We start from the raw sequence: 18,107 nt of genomic DNA on the forward strand, positions 1-18,107 counted from the left end.
TTCCGTTTTTAGCATTTGGCGATTCAGTTTTTTTTTTTTTTTTTTTTTTTTTTTTTAATCGGTTGTGAGTACTAGAACGCAATTAGTTTATTAATTGATTTGATGTCGATGAAAATTGATGTTCATTCAGAAGAACCCATGCAAGCAATGATTGACACTGAATTCTGGTGCTGATTCAAATTTGGATTGTCAATCTGAAAAACAAAACGGCAAAATTTGGAGATACATGCAGAACTCAAAATCTTTAAATTTGGATGACATTTGGTATGTAGGTTTGGAAATAACCCAAGGAAGGACCGATTTCACTTTTCATCAGACAATTCCGGTGCCGATCCAAATAATTTCGCCTTGGCGATCGTCTGCAATCAACTTGAGTCCCTGATGGCCAATTCCAATTTCTTTCCAGATGGAGCCTGGAGACTCTTTTGGAGGAAAAAAAAAACAAACAAATAAATACAAAACACACCCAAAAACAGCCGCCCGTGACTGACTCGTCGTTCGTCTTCATCGGCCTGGCAGCGGTGAGTGGAGTTCTCACTTGTCGTTCCACTCTAGCTTGTCCCCTTTCATTGCCGCCGCCGCCGCCGTCTCCTCGACGCTCCTTCGCCGCATGGCGACGCCCACCGGAGCCCCGTCGCCTGCGCCGTCCGTCTCCCTCGTCTTATTTACACCCTCCTCCCCTTGCGTCCCTGCCTCCGCCTCCTCTTCTCCATCATCGCTCCATCACTTTCGCGCAGGCCTCCACCCGTCTCCGGGGAGCTCTCTGCTCTTTTCAGGTACGGACAGTCCTCCTGACCACACCGGTGCAACCCAAAGCCCCCCCCCCCCATCCCCCGCCCACCCCCCACTCAATCACAGGTGTTACTCTTGCGAATTGGATTCTCATCTCGTCTTCACCATTTATTGCAGTTTTATCAGCACCGCCATCGCTTTTTCTAGCATCTGGCGTGCATGATTTGATAAGATATGACTCTTTCCCCCTCCCCAGTGTGGACCTCCACCAAGGCAGACTAAATTTGGGATTTTGCTCCTTTCCAATGCCACATCCCTCCAAACATTTCATCAAAATTGACTAATGAAGTTTTCCTCCATTCACAGTGATCATTTTATTCTTAACACATTAGAATGATTCGTCGACCATGTTCCATGTGCGGGATTGACTCGGGTAGTAAATTAGCATAACTTTGTTGTTAGGGAAATGAAGTGAATAAGGCAAGAGGAATATGTTTTATATGAAAATTACCAAAGGTTTTTAACCCGATTGATGGTGACGCTGAATGTGTCTAATCGACAACAGCCAGTAGCAGTAGCTCTACTGTCAGTGTCAGCTGAAGAGGATGCGGAGAAGGTGAAGTGGAGACACTCAACCTAGCAGACTATAGTCAATATTGACTAATTTTGTCGTTTACAATAAAAACGTCGACATGAATCTGTTGTTCCATAAAATTATTTTAAGGATTTGATCAAGTTGAGGAAATAGTATTATCTCGAATGCACATTTTTTTTTTTTTGGCTAAACATCCGGGCCCCACAGCTGGCTTTGGCTTGGGTGCCCAAATGATTAAATATGCCCCACCTGTTATACATGACACCAGGAAGCTTTGACGATTAAAAAAAATATATATACAAGTTATCAGCATTCATCCCGAAGCATGGAGAGGTAATATGATGAAAAATGGAAAAAAAAATACTCGCCCACTAGCTCAATATGCATCTCATATGCATATCGCATATATCCCATATAGCTCGGCGTATTATATGAGACAGTGCCATCCACTGTGAAAGCTGAGGAAACACCACTGCAATATTCCTTTGAGGGGAATGTTTTATGGGGGGCTTCTGTTACCCACGCACGACGCAACGGATGGAGAATGTCACTGGTGGAATGTCAAGGGGTGATAAAACGTAAAAACAAAAACCACAAATACCTTAAATCTTTTGGTGTCTGCTCCCTGAGTGGACCTCCACTCGTCTGCTGTGCGGGGGTCCTTCCACCAGAAAAAGAAAACGCCAATATTTGGCTGTCCTCCTTGAGTGTGGTATCCTTCTCTACAATTTAAAAAACCGAAAAAGGCAAAAATGACCCCCAAAAAGCCCGCGAGTGAAGACGCCAAAGTGGGGATAAATGTCGGAAAAAGTGCTCCTGGGCTCGTGTATACAGTTGAATATTGACCCAAACACTCCGTGGGACGAGCGCGCAGCTGCCTCAATCAAGCGCAACCCCCCGCCCCCCCCCCCAAAACGCACGCGCGGCCACGAGAAGGTAGAGGGAGAGCGTGCGTGCGACGGAGAGAAAGTCAGATCTACGTCACGACACGTCAATAATCAGAAAACACCTACATTCGTTAGCCACAACGCGTAGCGCTACGTCAACAGCTGGGCTCCTAATTGCGGCGCACGAACGTCAATCGAGTTGAGTGCAAAGCGATATCGATACGGATTGATGGGACAGTAAACGGGAGAATGATTATTAATTTTTTTTTTCACGGGCGCGTCAATATGTCGTCAAAATCCACCCAATTGATTGCCTCAACCTGTGTCAATTTTTCGACTACGCCCATTGATTACCTTCAGCACCGCCCGCCGCGTGAAACAGAAGCGTCATGGATCCCGTTGCGCGAGTGGAATTAAAATAAATGAAGCGCATCCCACGGCGCTGTAATAACAATTTGATCAGTCGCGGGGAACGCGATTGGAGGAGCCCCACGGGGTTCGCTCGTATGTTGATAGGGGGGGGGGGGTGTATGAAGTGGTGGGGGTGCTTTGTGCAACATGTCTAATTTGATGGCTGGGACGCTGCAGCGCCGGTTGGAAGTAGAGACGTGGAGCGCTGTTGCCATCTTGAGGCCAAATGGTGGCATTGCAACGAGTCGTCATATTTGTTGCATTAATTAGTCCTATGTTTTTCAATGTTTCTCGTTATATACACTGGGAAAAAAAAGTCGTGTTCAACTCAAAATGGCAAGGCAACGAACGTCAACATTGTAAGTTGAGAAATTCTACTATTTTTATTCTATTCATTTCCAGTTTGCCCCACATTTATACATAATGGAGGAATATTACAACTTTACTTTAAAACAAATTTCTTGCATCGCGCTTGCCGACATCAGAAAAATGCCCCCCCCAAAAAAACACAAGGCTATATTAAATAGGAAATGACACAGGAAACAAGAAAATGTAAATGTGGGCAAAAGCAATCGCAGCCACGCTAAATGAAATCTGTCAGTGAAAGACATAAACAAATATGATGGATGTGGCGTTATTCGGATCTGTGAGCTACAAAAACAAAGTCAGACAAAAGTATCCTTAAAAGTTTGAATGTTTATTTTTGTGGGGTTTCTACATTCTGGTCACATTTGAAAGGTATCTATCTGAAGATGACAACATGTAGAAAAAAAATAGTCCCTGGCACACACTCGCAAAATAAAATGCTCATACAAGTCAGACATAATCGATGTGAACTATTGAGACTATTTCAACTAATATTAACATATCCATGGAGGAAGAATAATTTATACATTTCCACCCTTCCCATTGCAAATGTGTTGCACTTGCATCACTCTGTTGTGTAAAAATAAAGTTTCCAGCCTTTATTCCATTTCTGGCTTTTCTGTTTGAACATTATTTACAGTTGGTCTTCATCTCGCCAGTGTTCCACAGACTACCTGACCACCTAAACGACATATAACACCTTTAAAGAGGAAAACTCCTCCGCTAGCGCCGCAATTAACAAAATGGGCAAGTAAAACAGGTGCGTGTGCAAAAGTAGAAATCTAAGGAAGTCAAACGCAAAACCAAAAAGTCACGTCCTCCATTTTGGAGGGAGCTCAATACATACGTTGAAGAGTTTCCTTTCCTTGGTCACATTTTGTAAAACAACTTTCAGATCACTAGATTTCAATTCTAACTCAAAAGTTACAGATTAGCAAACAATGTGGCTCTCACTGGCCATGTGAGTGTAAGGAATATATATAAATATTCTTTATACAATTCATTAAGCATGAAAGTAGGGTTTGGAACTGGTGCTTTGTCCACCGAAAAGGGGAAAAAGGGAAAAAAAATAATAATTAAATCCATCAATGGTTCTGTGAATAAAAACGTGCGCAATAGTTTTCAAGGGTAGCAGCACCATCTTCTGGACAGTTTTTGTAGTACACGTTGCTTTCTTCTGGAGTCACATCCCCAACGCAAAAATATTAGAAGTGTTTCTTCTTGGGGGGGTGGGCCGAAAAAAAAACAGGTGGAAGTTTGTCCCGTGCTTCTTGTTTGTTTCCTTCGTAGTCCACGTTTTTATATCGAATTTCCGAGGCAAGCATTGTGCCAGTCGGGGAGGAGACGGAAGGTGGGAGGAAATTCAGCAGGAGGAAAAAGGAGGCACAAGACAAAGAGCTCGATTTCGCATCGACATAAAAGGAAACAGCTGGTAAACGTTTCGACTCAGCTCTTCACAGGACCCGTATTCTACATGCTGGGGGGAAAAAACGGTTACAAACGCACCTCTTAAGCCACTAACTCAAGTACCCACTCGCGCTTTTTGTGTGGTGAATGTTGCGGCTGAGGGGGGTGAGCGATGGGGGCGGGGCGAAACGAAAAACATTGGGCGGAGCAGAGCTGTATGGGGAAAGTGTGCCAAGAGAGTTCTTACACTGCGTTTGTTTTCGTTTACCACACGAGCGACTTGGAGCGCGTGCTGACTCCTTTCCTCCTGCTGGCGGCCGCCGTCGCCGCGTTGCGGTGACTCCGCTTGTGAGACTCCAGGTACAACTGGGACAACACACAAAAACGCCAATTCAGGTCGGGCGCTCGAGAGTACCCTTTCATTTCAAAATATCTCAGTAAATAGTTCCATGAAAAATGTTCACTCTGTCGATTAAAAATTGTAAATAAATGTGAATATGTCAAGATATCACAAGATGTTTTATTTAAAAAAAATAATAATAATTACGTCAAATGTCACATGCTATCACTCAAATATTTATTAAACAAATATTGCAATATTACTAAAAACATTTTGTTTATTGGTGACTGAGACTTTTTTCTTCTTTCAATATGCTAACCTGTTAGCATATGTTGACTGACAGTATAATGAATTGTTTTGAGCAAAGTGAGTGGAAAAAATGTGTACATCCCTGGAATAAACTATTAATAAATTATTATAATTCTTAAGGGTGTGTCAATGACAGGACAAACGGCTTTTTTCGCTATTTTGTTTTCTCTAATAGTTACTTCATTGGGGCCTCGCTCGATTTGTCCAAATAGTGTGAAGCATTTAACATTTGAAATGTGGGAGTGGTACACGGGCTCCCTCTAGTGGTAAGTGAAATAGTTACTGAATAAAACATAATCCAGCATTTGTTAACAGTTCCATTTATTTAACTCTGAAGTACATTTGTATTTTAGAAATCCTTGCTTAAAAAAAAAAAAAAAGTATTTTGGTAAAAAAAAAAAAAACAAACATGTAAATCCTATACTATAGTTGATTGCATTATTAAGTACTAGAAGTCAACCGGTCTTGTTTTTAATTAGAATCTTGGTGGCACTTTGGAGAGGAGTATTTTGATAGTATAAGTGTTTTTTAAGGGTCTCTACTCTTGCTCATGCAATATAAAATCAAAGCATGCGCGTGCGATTGATGAAGTGCTCCTGAGGCGCTGCGGTGTGACGCCGTTTGTGACCCCGCTATGACCCGCCTGGTGAGAATCGATTTAATTTGCCTTCAAACCCTTTGATTCAAGTCAGGACAAAAAAAAAAAAAGACAAGTGAGGATTTGAGAGAGTTGGTACCTTTTTTGCGAAGGCGCGCCCACACTGGTCGCAGGCGTGCAAGGAGAAGTTCTTGGTCACCCGGACTTCGCCGGAGGCCGATCCGGAGGCGCTGCTCGAGGACGGGTTGCGGTGGTGCGAGTGTTTGTCGCTGCGGCGGGTCATCGGTGGGCTGAGGGGGCGCGGCTGCTGGGACTGCTGCCTGTCCTGCTTGCGCGTGACGGGCGGCGAGGGGGCGGGAGATGGGGACGGCGGATCCTGCGTTTTCCGAGCCGGGGCGGCGGGCGGCGCCGAGGGCGGCGGCGCGGCGCCGTCTTGCTTGCGGGTGACGGGCGGCGACGGGCAAGGGGAGGGCGCGGTGGGCGTGTGGCGCCCGTTGACTTCCCCCTTGCCGCCTCCGCCGGCCCTCTTGGGGTTGGCGTTGTTGAGAACGGACTCGGCGAGCCTCTTGACCGCCCGGCTCTCCAGTTTGGGCATGATCTTGGCCAGGTAGGGCGACGACTTCTTGTGCACCACCGTCACGTGGCGCAGGACGTCCCGCTTGCGCCGCGACTCGTAGCGGCACAGCGGGCAGCGGTAGAACTTGATGAAGATGTCGTTGCCGTCCATGTGCAGCTCGATGTGCTTGGACAGGTTCTGACGCGAGCTGAACTGGCGTTTGCACAGCTTGCAGAAGAGCTGCTTGAAGTCGAAGCCCACCGACAGTTTGCTTTTGGCCGCCGGGCTCCCGGCCGCCGCTGCCGCCGCCGCCGCCTTCGGGCTCCACGGGGTCTCTTCCTCCTTCACCTTCAGAGCGGCGGGCGCCACGGGGGCACTTTTTGTCGACCCGGTGCTGTGAGCAGGAGACGCAGGCGGGCTTTGGTCCATGTCCTCGTCCTGCTCGTCTTCTGAAGGTTCAAGCGCTTCCTGTTTGACTTGGACACTGTTGCTAGGCAGCACTCTGCCGCTGTTGCTCGCAGGCGCAGTTGGCGTCGCCGGGGCTGGCGCGGTCGCCGATCGGTTACTTTTGACGCTGTAAATCTTGTGGACGATGCGCATGTGTCTCTTCAACATCAGCTGAGAAACAGACACGAGGCATTAGATCAAGTTTTACAGGGTTCCTACGTCTTAAGGCAAGTTCAGGACTTTTTTTGAAGACTTCACTGCATTTGAATTTCAACTGAAAAATCTATTTACAGAGCACTTTAAAAACAGCACAGCTTCTGTTTTTTTTTACTTAAGTTCAAGAAGTTTAGTGCCGTTTTTGAGTTTACATTCTCTTTAAGGAGAAAGGGTCCTTTTTCTCTAGCGGGACATATTGTCTTCTGCATAGCAGTGAAAGTAAATACCATGAGGCAGCAAATTCAATAAAAACAGCAGGGGCCCCAAAATTGAACTCTGCGAAACACCATACAACAGAAAATATGACAAACCTGTGAGCTGTAGTTCCTCTTGCACAGTGTGCAGCGGCTCGGCGGCTGTGTTGGCGCCTGCGGAGAGGTCGGAGGTTGACTCGGAGGCTTTGTGCGGTTCTGGTTCGGAAGTGCCGCCCTGGCGTTGACGGGGCTCGACTTTGAGTTGCTGCTTCGGGGCGGCGAGGCACCGTTGCCCTTCCGGGGGGGAGTGGCCTCCAGAAAGAGCGGCTGGCCGGGCCGCGAGGCGATGTCGGGGGTGATGGTGTCCCGCCGCAGGCCGCGGTGCACCTCGTCAAAGTGGCGGCGTACGTTGGTTTTGGTGGCGAACACTTTGAGGCACACGGGGCACGACTTTCCGGGTGGCGTGCTCAGAGACTGTGGCCGACCTACAGTAAAAAAAACAAAAACACCATTCAGCTATGTTGAGAACCTATTGAGAGTGCCATTCAATTTAGAGCATTCTGACTCTTTGTCTTTCAGAATATTGTGTTTGATGGCTACGTAAACACAGAAACCAAATTAACAATTAGACTCTATCAAAGACAAACAGCGAATTGGATGACAAAACAATGTATTCACAAATATTCACCAGTGTAGCAATTTCACGCTATTTAGTAGTAGTAGTAGTTAGTAGTGTGTGTGCACATTATATCATTGCTTCTACTTCTAAATTTAAATCATCTCCATCTTTTTATCTTTTGTGACACTCTTTAGTAGATTTAACATAAACAATTGTCCCATCACTGGTGAACTGAGATATTTTTTTTTTTTTGCAAACAGTCTACTCATGCGGAGCACCCTGCGCACTGAACACTAGTACGCCCCACCTTTCACCATCGACAGCAGGCTCGTCGGGACCGTCCGCGTCTCGGTGAACTTGCGGAGCTCCTCCAGTTTGGTCTTGTGCATTTTGCGGCAGTGGCGTCGGATGCTGCGGCGCGAGTTGAAGTCCTGACCGCACAAACAGCACGAGATCGTGACGTCCTCCACCTGGAGGGAAACAAAGACTTGCATTGAATATGGCTTGATGTCATTTACTGTTGTCGCCTCAACTTGATTGACGTGCGATGCGGGCCACCAACCCCACTAGTGGATCCCTCGTCCTCAGGCTGCGGTGCGTCTTCTTTGGCCTCGCCCTCTTCCGCGTCCCACTTCTTGCGGCCCTGGCTGTGCTGGCTGTGCGCTGGACTCTCTGGACCACGGGGCTGGCCGCTCGGGTTGTTTTCCGTCTCACCCGTTTCCCCTTCCCATGCGACCGGACTCTCCCTGGCACTGCGAATGCCAAAATGTTGTCAGCGGTGGTGAGGGGGAGGAAACGGCAGGTTAGCTAGCATGCCGCCAAACAGTACCTGGGCGCTCGTGACGGGTACCGAGCCAGTTCCTCCTCAGTGGTCAGGTACTGGTACATGGCCTTGCTGGTGGTCTGGATGGGCTCCAGTCGTACTACATAGTCCGGTCGCTCCGCTCTGTGGTAGATGATGTCCGTCAAATCGTGAAGGGCCACACTCTGTCGGTCATCGCCTGGAGATTACAAAAGAGTTTTCAGTCTTTCATCAAAATAACACACCACCACCCTCGCGGGCACTCGTAACGAGCTTGAAATTGAGGAACATTCATAAACGAGATGTGCATTGAGCAATTCAGCTCATTCACTACCAGACATTTTCAGACCCTCTTTTACCCTGACGTTTGATAAAATTTGAAGAAAATACAAAGTTCCGGGGATTGAAAAGACGTGTAAATTCATCAATGGCAGTGAATGAGTTAATAAAAGTCGCACAAGTCGAGCGTTGATTCAAACTGAGAAACAAAATGTTGCTTGGTGCTCTTAACATTAGGCACAGCGCCTCGAAACGCAGAATGCTGACGCCGTCGGCGAACACGCACCGTCGTACTCGGGCAAACGTGACAGGCAGTAGTACTCCTTGTGCGTGATGAGGTTGGGCAGGCCTCGGAAGAGACTTCGACACACCTTACACTCAAAGATGGTGTCCACCTCCCTTAGCAGCATGTGCCTCAGCTGGCTGGTGCCTGCAAGCACAAAAGCGGCAGCGCAACACAAATCATGAGTTAACCACTATATAGGGCCCTATATAGTGCGTTGGCCATTTTGGAATTGACTACTGAATGAACTTTATCGTTCGCCATATAAAAATACTGATAAAGTGGTGCCTTGGGGTTAGTGCGGAACAATTCATCAAATTCAAATCGACATCCCGGTAGTAGTAGAATGCAGTTTTCCAAATCGCAAAGGCAGCAATTAGGGGGGGTGAAATCAAACAGTGGCTCATTTCAGTCAGCCAGTGGGCTTGAAATTTTGTTTATATAGAGTCGAGATGAATTCAGTGCTTAAAAAGTGCACATCATTTTTTATGAAACACGAAAACTTGGGACGTGATAAAGCCACAGGCTTGTTTGCATTATTGAGTAGGTAGCGCTTAAAATACTCCAAGCCAAAGTGTTCAGCTGGTTAACAACTCTAATTAAAGTACATAAACCGGCTTGCATGTCATGATTCATTGGCCTTTATTTTAGCATAAGATTAATCCAGTTATTTCTTATTGTATTTATTGCTTGCTTGATTTAAAAAAAAAAATTACATGGGAGGACCTTGAAAAAAAATGACTACATATTCCATCATAATTGCAATATTGAGGAAAAATATAGCCTTACAATATAGAAATACTCACAGGCATATATTCTTGATCCTCTACAAAGAGCAACTAATATTACACTACACAGGAGCAACTTTTGACCGTCACTGTGTACTTTATGTCTGTGAGGCTAAGAAATGAATAAAAAAATATGACCAAACCGGTTTGATTTTTCACATTCTATTTAAGGACGCTCTTACTGTTTGTTTTTATAAAGTACAATATCATAAGAGTGCTATTTTTCTTCTACTCTATAGTGAAAAGATAAACTCTTTCGGTCAAGTGTGACTGCCGGGGTGCGTTCCAAACCTGAGCGAAAGCATTCAATAATCTGGTGGATGCCCGATTTGGAGGTGTGCAGGGGCTGCTGGAGAACGGGAGGGTCTCCAGGCTCCACGCAGTGACCTTGAAGGAGGCAAAGAGGAAGAAACTTTGTTACCTCTAAGTGGTGCATCCATCATTTTGGAAACTTGGCCAATTTTTACCTGCGTTGTGAGTGCCAGCGGGGCTCTGGTGCAGCCAGTCGTCGGTCTGGCAGCTCTGGTCCCTGGTGTCGGGGGCGGGCCCCATGTCGGGCTCCGGAAGCAGAGGGGGGATGGGCCTCCACAGCGGCTTGGCCTGGCCGGAGCAGTCGCCCTTTGCCTGGATGTCCTCTGGGGCTTCCGGGGGCTTTTTAGCCGCTGCATCGGCGGGAGCGGGAGGGCAGAGGTGGTCGGAGGAGCGGTTCACCGGCGGGGGGCATTGAGTGTTCGGGCAGTGTGGACTTTCCTCCGTGTCTGGCTGAGGGGACTAAACCGACGAGGGGAATTAACAAGACAGAGTGAGGTTTAGAATCACAAATGTCGATGCTAATTTTGGTCAGGTTTTTAAGGTGTTTTGCATTACATGTTAGCACTAAGCTAGCAGACTGTCACTCAGTGACATTTTGACGTTCAAATATGCAATGCTTAATTCTCTTATGTTTGTGCTGAAAGTAGCAGCTGTTGGAAGATTTATAATGACTGACACCTGTGCGAAATCCGGTAGCCCACCTATGGCGTTTTGAGTTAAATGTTAACATTAAACTAGTGAACTTCCCTTTTCGGTTGAACTTTTGGGTGTTTAAATACACTGTGTTTAATTCTCATTGGTTTCATATGTCCGTTTTACAGACAATTTCAATTGAATTCATCTCATCTCTAACTCCTGCGTCCTAAAATGAATTGCGAGTGTGTACTGTCATCAATTCTTAGCATCCAGAGGCTAAGTTAACCTCATGACATACACGCACGCCTCAGTAGATTAGTGACTGCGGGCCAATCAATGCGCGCGCGTATGTGTGTGTAGGAAATCTGCTGCGCCCCTCTGATCTTTTCTCCACCTCCACCCACCAATTTATCCTCATCTTTCTTCTCTCGCTGCCCCTCGTCTGTCTCCCTCACTCCGGCGCGTCCCCGCTGCCCTTGAAAGGGGATAAATGACTCCCACACTGTGGCGCCTTGCTGAACATCAGCGCGGCGCAAAGTGGGCCACCTGGACTCTTTACTGAGCCGTCATGGATAGAACAAATAACTCACGTAGAAGGCAATTAAACCTATAGAAGAAGAGGGGGAGGATTTCTGTGTAGCTTTCACCAGCTTTAGTCTTTTTTTGTTTTTGTTTTACCCATACCTCTTGGCGGACAGCGTGAGAGCTTTTCCTCCCTGATGACTTGGTCTTCACCATGGTGCCGAGACGCCACGTTCGCTGCCAGCACCTTAACCTGTGACATTACACAGAAAAAAAAAAAAAAAAAAATGAAAACTACGTTTGCGGACCTGTTTGAATGTGGAGAATTATGTTTTTCTTTTTTATATATATACACCTATAAAAAAAAGGGTTTAAGATTTTCATACCGGGCTTCTACATAAACAAAACCCTGAATGTGAATTTGTACTGATGCCTCCCTCTAGTGGAGGTATAATGTTATTGTAAACTAAATAAATTATACTGAAGACTCACATTTTTTTTTACCATTTAAACAGCACCCAACATTGTGCAACTCCAATATCATTACAACTAGCTGTAAACTTCATTGTAAATCACATACACCCCCCTTTTCATCCACCATCTGTGTGTGTGCCACTTTTAATTAGAACATTAAAAATGATGAATTGGCTAAATAAAAGTAACTAACACCTGTGTGATTATATGATTACTTAACAACTCTGCGCTAAAATATCAGCAAACTATACAGGTAAATACTAGAAATCAAACAGGAAAAAAGATAATCTGCTTGAATAAACAACAGTACCCGGTAGTCAGCCATGTTTATAGTTGTAGTTCACACAAGAGCCCAACAGAGGGAGACAAAGCTGGTATTGAAATGTGTGGGGGGTTTTTTCCCCCCACCAAAATGTAAAAAGTTCACTGGTTTTGTTCTGACTCAAACAGGCGGGACACCTGTTACTCAGCAAGAGAAATAAGGATACTGGGAAACCATCTTTTTTTTTCTTTTTCCTAAAAATAGCTCAAATAAAGGATGACATCAGTGAAGTAACTCAGCCGTATCTCAAACTTCAATCCACACCCACACTACGCTAACTTGTCACACAGTGCTGCATCTGTGCCAATCCGTTTATTCAATCTGCACCGCGACGCTCTTTCTTGACCCATTCCTCTAGAAAATTTTGCGTAAATGTGTCATTTTGTGCTAACCCACCGACATATTGCCATAAAGCCCTAACCTCAACAAACGCAAACACTTCCAAGCCATTCCATCATCCGTCTCCAGTGTTAGCAAATGGATCATTTTATTGCGAGATCATGTTGAAATGTGTCTCACAAATCCATCTCCAAGTCTTGCGACTTACATAATTTATGAGCAAATATGCGATGCTGCATCCTCAGTGATAATCCACGGCGTGGTTTAAGCCAGCGAGCGAGACACAAACCCGAGAGAAAACGTGCAAATGGTCAGGGACTCGAGAACGGAGCGAGGAAGCATCCAGACAGGAGTTGATGCTAATGGCGCGGCGCCACATTCTTTAACCAATCATATCGCGGGAAGGCCGACGAGGCGTTCTTTTTGATGTTCTTCAGCAAATATGGTCAATGTGTGCTGTTATGGTGCTTTTCACTAGTCTTTTTCACCCTTTAGATCAGCCAGGGGCATTTCTGGATAAATAATGAGAAACTATGTTTTGGGCAAGTCTGTGACTAAATAATCTAATCTGATAAAGGCTTTTTTTAAATGTTGACCCACAGCAAAAGAAGAATAGAAAATTGTAATGATAAAATAAACATTGCTTATTTAAAAGGAACATGCAGCAAAAAAATTTAATATAATGAAAAATCTCAAATTTTAGGCGGGCTAGGGTTCAATTTAGGGTGCTTGAGCCCCCGCAAAAATGGGTTGTAAACGCCTGATACAGCATTGGGTTTATCCTCGGTTTACAAAGGGAATGTCAGTTTACTGAATAAGCTTAAAATATCCAAACAAAAGATGTAATCAGGCGTCTATGGATTGTACGCACTCCGTTTATCTTTCATCTGTTTACACTTGCTCCTGCGACAACACTTGACATACAACCTGTCAACACTGCCCGATAACCAACAGACACACGGCTCATTTTCATTAAAAGCAGAGACAAAAAGAGATAAAAACAATGGGAGGAGATTTGAAAAAAAAAAAAGGAAATACATTCGCATTATGTTCTACCTGTTGACATATTTGCATGATTTTTAGTCTTACTGTGATGGTCACAAAGTGTTACAAAGTGTTCCAAAATATTTTGTACAGTGAATAACAAAGTCTACACACCCTGTTTCAAACGCATGTTTGTGTGATTTAAAAAACAAAATCTACCATTAATGTGACTTACGACAAAGCGGAAGCATAAATAAACAAGTGAGATGATACGGTTGCACACGTGTGCACACCCTCCAATCGCTGTGTTCAAAATTAACCACTGTCATTTAAAATTCAAGCGCCTCTGATCAACCCCGAACAAAGTTCAGTTGTTCTAGTAGGCTTTTCCGAGTATGTTTTCTGCTATTGTTGTGCTTATTTTGTTCAGTTTCTGCATTCCATGTTCCAGTTTCTCCCCCTTGGCCTCAGGTTTACGTATCACAACAACAACAGGGGTGCGTAGACTTTTTATATCCACTTCATCTATTCTAGAATAAACGTGCACTTCCAACTGGAAGTGGGTGAGAAGTTGGGGGCGCTTTGCTCAAGTGGAAGCCAAGACAAACATTGGTGGGTTAAAAAAAATAAAACAAAAAACACGCAAGCAGTAACGCGTGGCGCGTCACTGTGGAAGGAGACAAACCCACGCGTGACTCCCCCTTGCCCAGCGCATTCCCCCGCGCGATTCACCGTCCATCTCTTTGGGGAGGGGGCTAAACGATCCACGCGTGACCAGCCCACGCCGCGAATGGTCGACAGGAGGAGGAGGAAGAAGAAGAAGAAGAAGGGGTGGACGTGCTACTCTGGCCGGCCTGCTCACTTGAGATAACAAACTCGTCTACGATGTAGGGCGAAGAGGTGTGGAGCCGTGGCCGCCTTTCGAGCTCTCTCTTCCGGCTTGACGACACTTCCTAAGTCGGAGCGCCGGAGAGTGTCGCTGGCCGGGTGCATTGTGCAAATCCGCTCCAGATCGGCTGCGAATACGGAGGCCGTGACGCAAACACAACCGGGCGATTTAGAAATGACACATCCCGTGTCGTGCTCGCGCGTGGAGCCGGTTGATCAGATCACCGCACGCTTTGGATGCATTACGCTTATTGAACTCAAGGGAAAATATCAAGTGATGTACAAATGTCGCGATAGATCGTGTGCCTGTGTCGTGGAAACATGCAAAGTGAGTAGAGTGGCCTCGCCGTGGCGGTGGTGGCCGCTAGGACGCATGCACTGCCTGATCCGACGGGGGCGGGTGGGGGTGGGGGGGGGCAGCCCGAGTGGGACTTAGAAGCGCATTGACGGGCCATAAAGGGGGCTGGCGCGGTAACTATTGTGCTCCCTTTTTTTTTGTGTCCAAGAGTCCCAATTATTTACAAAAGGTTGGCCGGTGCATGGTTGGCGGTTGGGCCAGCTGCGCAAAAAGCAGCAGCGCCGCCGTGGTGCTTGCGCAGCGGCCGGACTTCCCCACTTTTTGTGCAAACTCTCCCCACTCGTGTTTTTGCGTAAAGAAGCAGCGAGGCAGCGCGCGGGGTTGTTTCCTCTCCCGTATCGGCCCGCCTTTTGCTTCCCCCAACCCCCCGCACCCTCAAGCCTGCTCAAAATCTCCTTTTAAATCGCTAAAATGGCGTTCAAGAGCGACAAAAAGCGGGTTAGCTCGGCTCGAAAATGCACCTTCCGCGCCATAGTGGTGGAGGCCCCCTTCGTAGCGACTGCAGCATGGCAGGGAAGTGCGGCGTAAAGACGAGTTCGCTCGCAGAAAAAGCACGCACAGACACCGAATAAACACGACAGTGACCTCCGTGGTAACGCCAAGGAACCACCCCGGGCCGGCCGGGTTTGTTTAGCCCCACGACGGCGGTGCTAATGTGCGCCAAAAGCCCCAGCACCTTTTCCAAGAGGCGGCAGCCTGGCGCACAGAACCGGTGACCCTTCCATCTTTGCGCGTCCTTCCACCGCACGAAAGCGTCGGCTAGCCGCCGCTTCGAGCGCCCATTTCGCTTTAAAACACCGCCACCGAGGCCGTGTGCACACGCCGCGGGGCTTAGCGCGGCGTGCGCGGGCTGCCCGGAGCCCCTGGAAGCGTGCTCGCCGCGGCCGGCAGAAACAAGAGGGCGATGACGCCATTTTCTGCAAATACAAGCACGCTCGGGAAGCCCGAAGCGGAGGCGCCGAGAGCCTTCCGTGCATCGCCAAACCGCCGCGAAACGAGTGCTTACCGTGTATCTCCTGGATGGGAGCCGCTGGGTGGTGTGTGGAGGGGGCTAGGCGAGCCGATCTGGCGGATCCGGAGCGTGTTCGGCGTGGCCGGATCACCAAGTTGCACTGCGTGCCGCTGCCTTTGTGCACCCAGAGGAGCCTCTCGGGCGCCGAGGCTGCCTCTGCGCAAAGGTGCACCCTCTTCCCCCCGTCCCGCTCGGGCTGCCAGACAAGCAGCTGGTGACAACAGTGGAGAATTTCGAGTGAAAAAAAAGAAAACACACATGAAAGCACAACAACGCGTCGTCGTTACGATTCCCTTTGAATTCTTTGCAGCTTTAATCCAAAGGCCACACACGTCTAGCGCCAAATTTGCGTCGCCCCCAAAACGCGCAAGCGAGCCTTTGAGAACACGAACTCTCCAACGAGACGCAAACAGGGCGCTTTAAATTTCACGTAGTGGAAATAAAACTCACCGTACATATTTGCGCAAAGTTGTGCCACGACGCAATATTGGTCAAGAAAGAAAACAACACCAACTTATTGATATGACTGACAAGTGACTGAAGTACTCACTTCAGTACTTGTAGGTGGGGAAAGATGGGTAAAAGTAGAAGTAATGATCCAACTCCTGTATTTATGTAAAAGTAAAAAACAGAAAAAAATAGAATGGACTGAAATGTATTTAAGTGCGAAAGTGTCATTCTCTGTGTCCTTAAGTGTTTTTTTTTTTTTACTTATCAGGTCAACTTCAGGAACTTGTATTGGTTGAGCTCCAGCACCTAAAAAAAAATCTGTATTGGAAATTACACCCTATTCGGTAAATAGATTGAACCAATTCAACTATAGTCCACCCCACATGTTAAAGTCAACTAATCGCATGTTTGTGGCATCCCACTGTATCATCTGAAGCTAATGTTAGTTGTACTTCAACTAATACTAGTAGAGATTTTGTCCAAAATAAAATATGAATTATGAATCTTCTCGTCCAAAATGTAAATGGAAAAATACAGTATTCCTATGGCAGCATAGTCACTAAGTAGTGTTTGAAAAGAGTTGCACACATTTGTAAAATTAGGTGTTTCTAATATTGCTTAATTAATGTGTTAAAAAAATGACTTCATGCAGGTGGGCCAAACAACTGTTGCATTACGATATATGTTTTAGGGACTGTAGGAAAGAAGTGATTAAAAATGTTGAAAATGTATGCAAAAATATTTACACTACAATTTGATTTTAATTATCTACTGGGCTGATATAAATAATGAGTTCAATAAAAAAAACTAAACACATGTTTAAAAACAAATTCTCAAGATTAAATGCAAGTGTATTATACTTAAAAGTTCAACACAACTGAGCTCTACAAAGCCAGTGATTCTTTCACGTACCACTAGAGGGACTCTGTTTACAACACTGAAAAATCACTGGTTTAGAAATGGGTCATTTAGGAACCAAAAATATGTTTTCAGGAAAAAAAAAAAAAAAGGTGTTCTTGGAGTTCTCTAACTCTCCTTTGGGCCTTTTCTTGAGAAGGATGTAAGCATCGCCACAGAAGGGTGCCCGCAACTACACACAATTAACTTAAGCACCAGCATTAATCCATTATCATAAGAATGCTGTTTGCATTTGGGTGGGGGGTGTTTTTGGGGCACGTTGCTGCTGCTGGATGTGGCCAAATGGAGATTTTTTAAACATCTTTTTTTTAATAACATGCCGAATCCATTGACACCACCAAAAAGTAACGTGCTCTACAAATCTAGTTGTTTGCCATTCTTTTTGGAGTAGCTGCGAGGCCTTCTGTAGCTATTGAATAAATAAAATAGCTATGTAGCTATTTCTGTGATACAATAGTGCCACTTGTGGCCAACTAGTACGTAAATAAACCTTGTTAGTAAACTACCGAAACAAAGTAGTCTGATTGACGCGTTTGCGGAATATGAGTTAAGCAGCAAAAGCCACCTGCTTTTAGCCGTCTTGTCACTTCTGTCCACTGAAAATGACATCAGAGTTGAACACTACACTCAATGTTAACCCGTAGGATTGAATAATGTCACTAGCTGTACTAGCGCCACGTGTTGATAATCAATGACAAGTGTGCATCCGCGATGAGCGGACAACGTCCGTCTTACCTTCCAGAGGTCAACCGCAGTAACCTTGCGTGGACTTTCAGCTCAGCCTGGACACGATGACTGCTCAAGTCTGCGGGGCATTTGCGCGGCTACGTTCTGTGGTTGGACCTAGTCGCCTGTGGAACAAAGTGGAGCTTATATTTGCTGATTTAGGCTATGTCCACACAAACACGGGTATTAAAAAAAAAAACATACGTTTGGGCCTTGCAGTCACTCCTTATATGAGCTTTATAGTCAGCCATTTTGTAACTACCCGCGTACAAGTGGACATAACCTAGCCAGACAAGATTGGAAAATGAAACTGCACAGACATGGCAAGTCTAACACA

General features: G+C 46.0%; 2 protein-coding genes across 5 annotated transcripts in view; both read right to left on the reverse strand.

Annotated features, from left to right (window-relative positions):
- Positions 1-2,653, reverse strand: part of grm8a (glutamate receptor, metabotropic 8a) — a 112,132-nt gene extending 109,479 nt beyond the window's left edge. For 2 of the 3 annotated variants that reach the window (XM_086022973.1, XM_086022976.1), the window contains exon 1: positions 1,929-2,653. The gene's annotated coding sequence lies outside the window, so the exon portion shown is untranslated. Of the gene's footprint in view, positions 1-466; positions 811-1,928 lie in introns of those variants that run through there. The other variant, XM_086022975.1, reaches the window with a different exon arrangement.
- Positions 2,654-3,303: 650 nt separating this feature from the next.
- Positions 3,304-18,046, reverse strand: znf800b (zinc finger protein 800b). Of its 2 annotated transcripts, XM_086022013.1 has the most exons (13): positions 17,975-18,046; positions 17,780-17,895; positions 15,671-15,887; positions 11,462-11,552; positions 10,297-10,600; positions 10,121-10,216; positions 9,045-9,188; positions 8,507-8,678; positions 8,240-8,429; positions 7,985-8,147; positions 7,176-7,543; positions 5,785-6,819; positions 3,304-4,764 (listed from the first exon to the last, which is right to left on the reverse strand). In XM_086022013.1, exons 4-13 carry the CDS (start codon positions 11,513-11,515, stop codon positions 4,663-4,665), a joined length of 2,628 nt encoding a protein of 875 aa, XP_085878139.1. In that variant the 5' UTR covers positions 11,516-11,552; positions 15,671-15,887; positions 17,780-17,895; positions 17,975-18,046; the 3' UTR covers positions 3,304-4,662. The 2 variants fall into 2 exon arrangements, with proteins under 2 accessions (XP_085878139.1, XP_085878138.1); XM_086022012.1 differs by lacking the exons at positions 17,780-17,895; positions 17,975-18,046 and having other exon boundaries at positions 15,671-16,051.
- Positions 18,047-18,107: the final 61 nt, after the last annotated feature.

This window comes from Filicampus tigris, chromosome 22 (genome assembly GCF_054856515.1).
Source record: "Filicampus tigris isolate MCC_2025a chromosome 22, RoL_Ftig_1.0, whole genome shotgun sequence".
Taxonomy (NCBI): domain Eukaryota; kingdom Metazoa; phylum Chordata; class Actinopteri; order Syngnathiformes; family Syngnathidae; genus Filicampus; species Filicampus tigris.

Excerpts from the sequence above, each read along its gene's own strand:
- znf800b (XM_086022012.1), bottom strand. The coding sequence starts at position 15,936 with ATGTGTGTTTTCTTTTTTTTCACTCGAAATTCTCCACTGTTGTCACCA. Across the intron at positions 8,679-9,044 it reads ACGTTTGCCCGAGTACGACG|GCGATGACCGACAGAGTGTG; the intron begins GTGCGTGTTCGC and ends TGTAATCTCCAG. Across the intron at positions 6,820-7,175 it reads AGAGGAACTACAGCTCACAG|CTGATGTTGAAGAGACACAT; the intron begins GTTTGTCATATT and ends TCTGTTTCTCAG.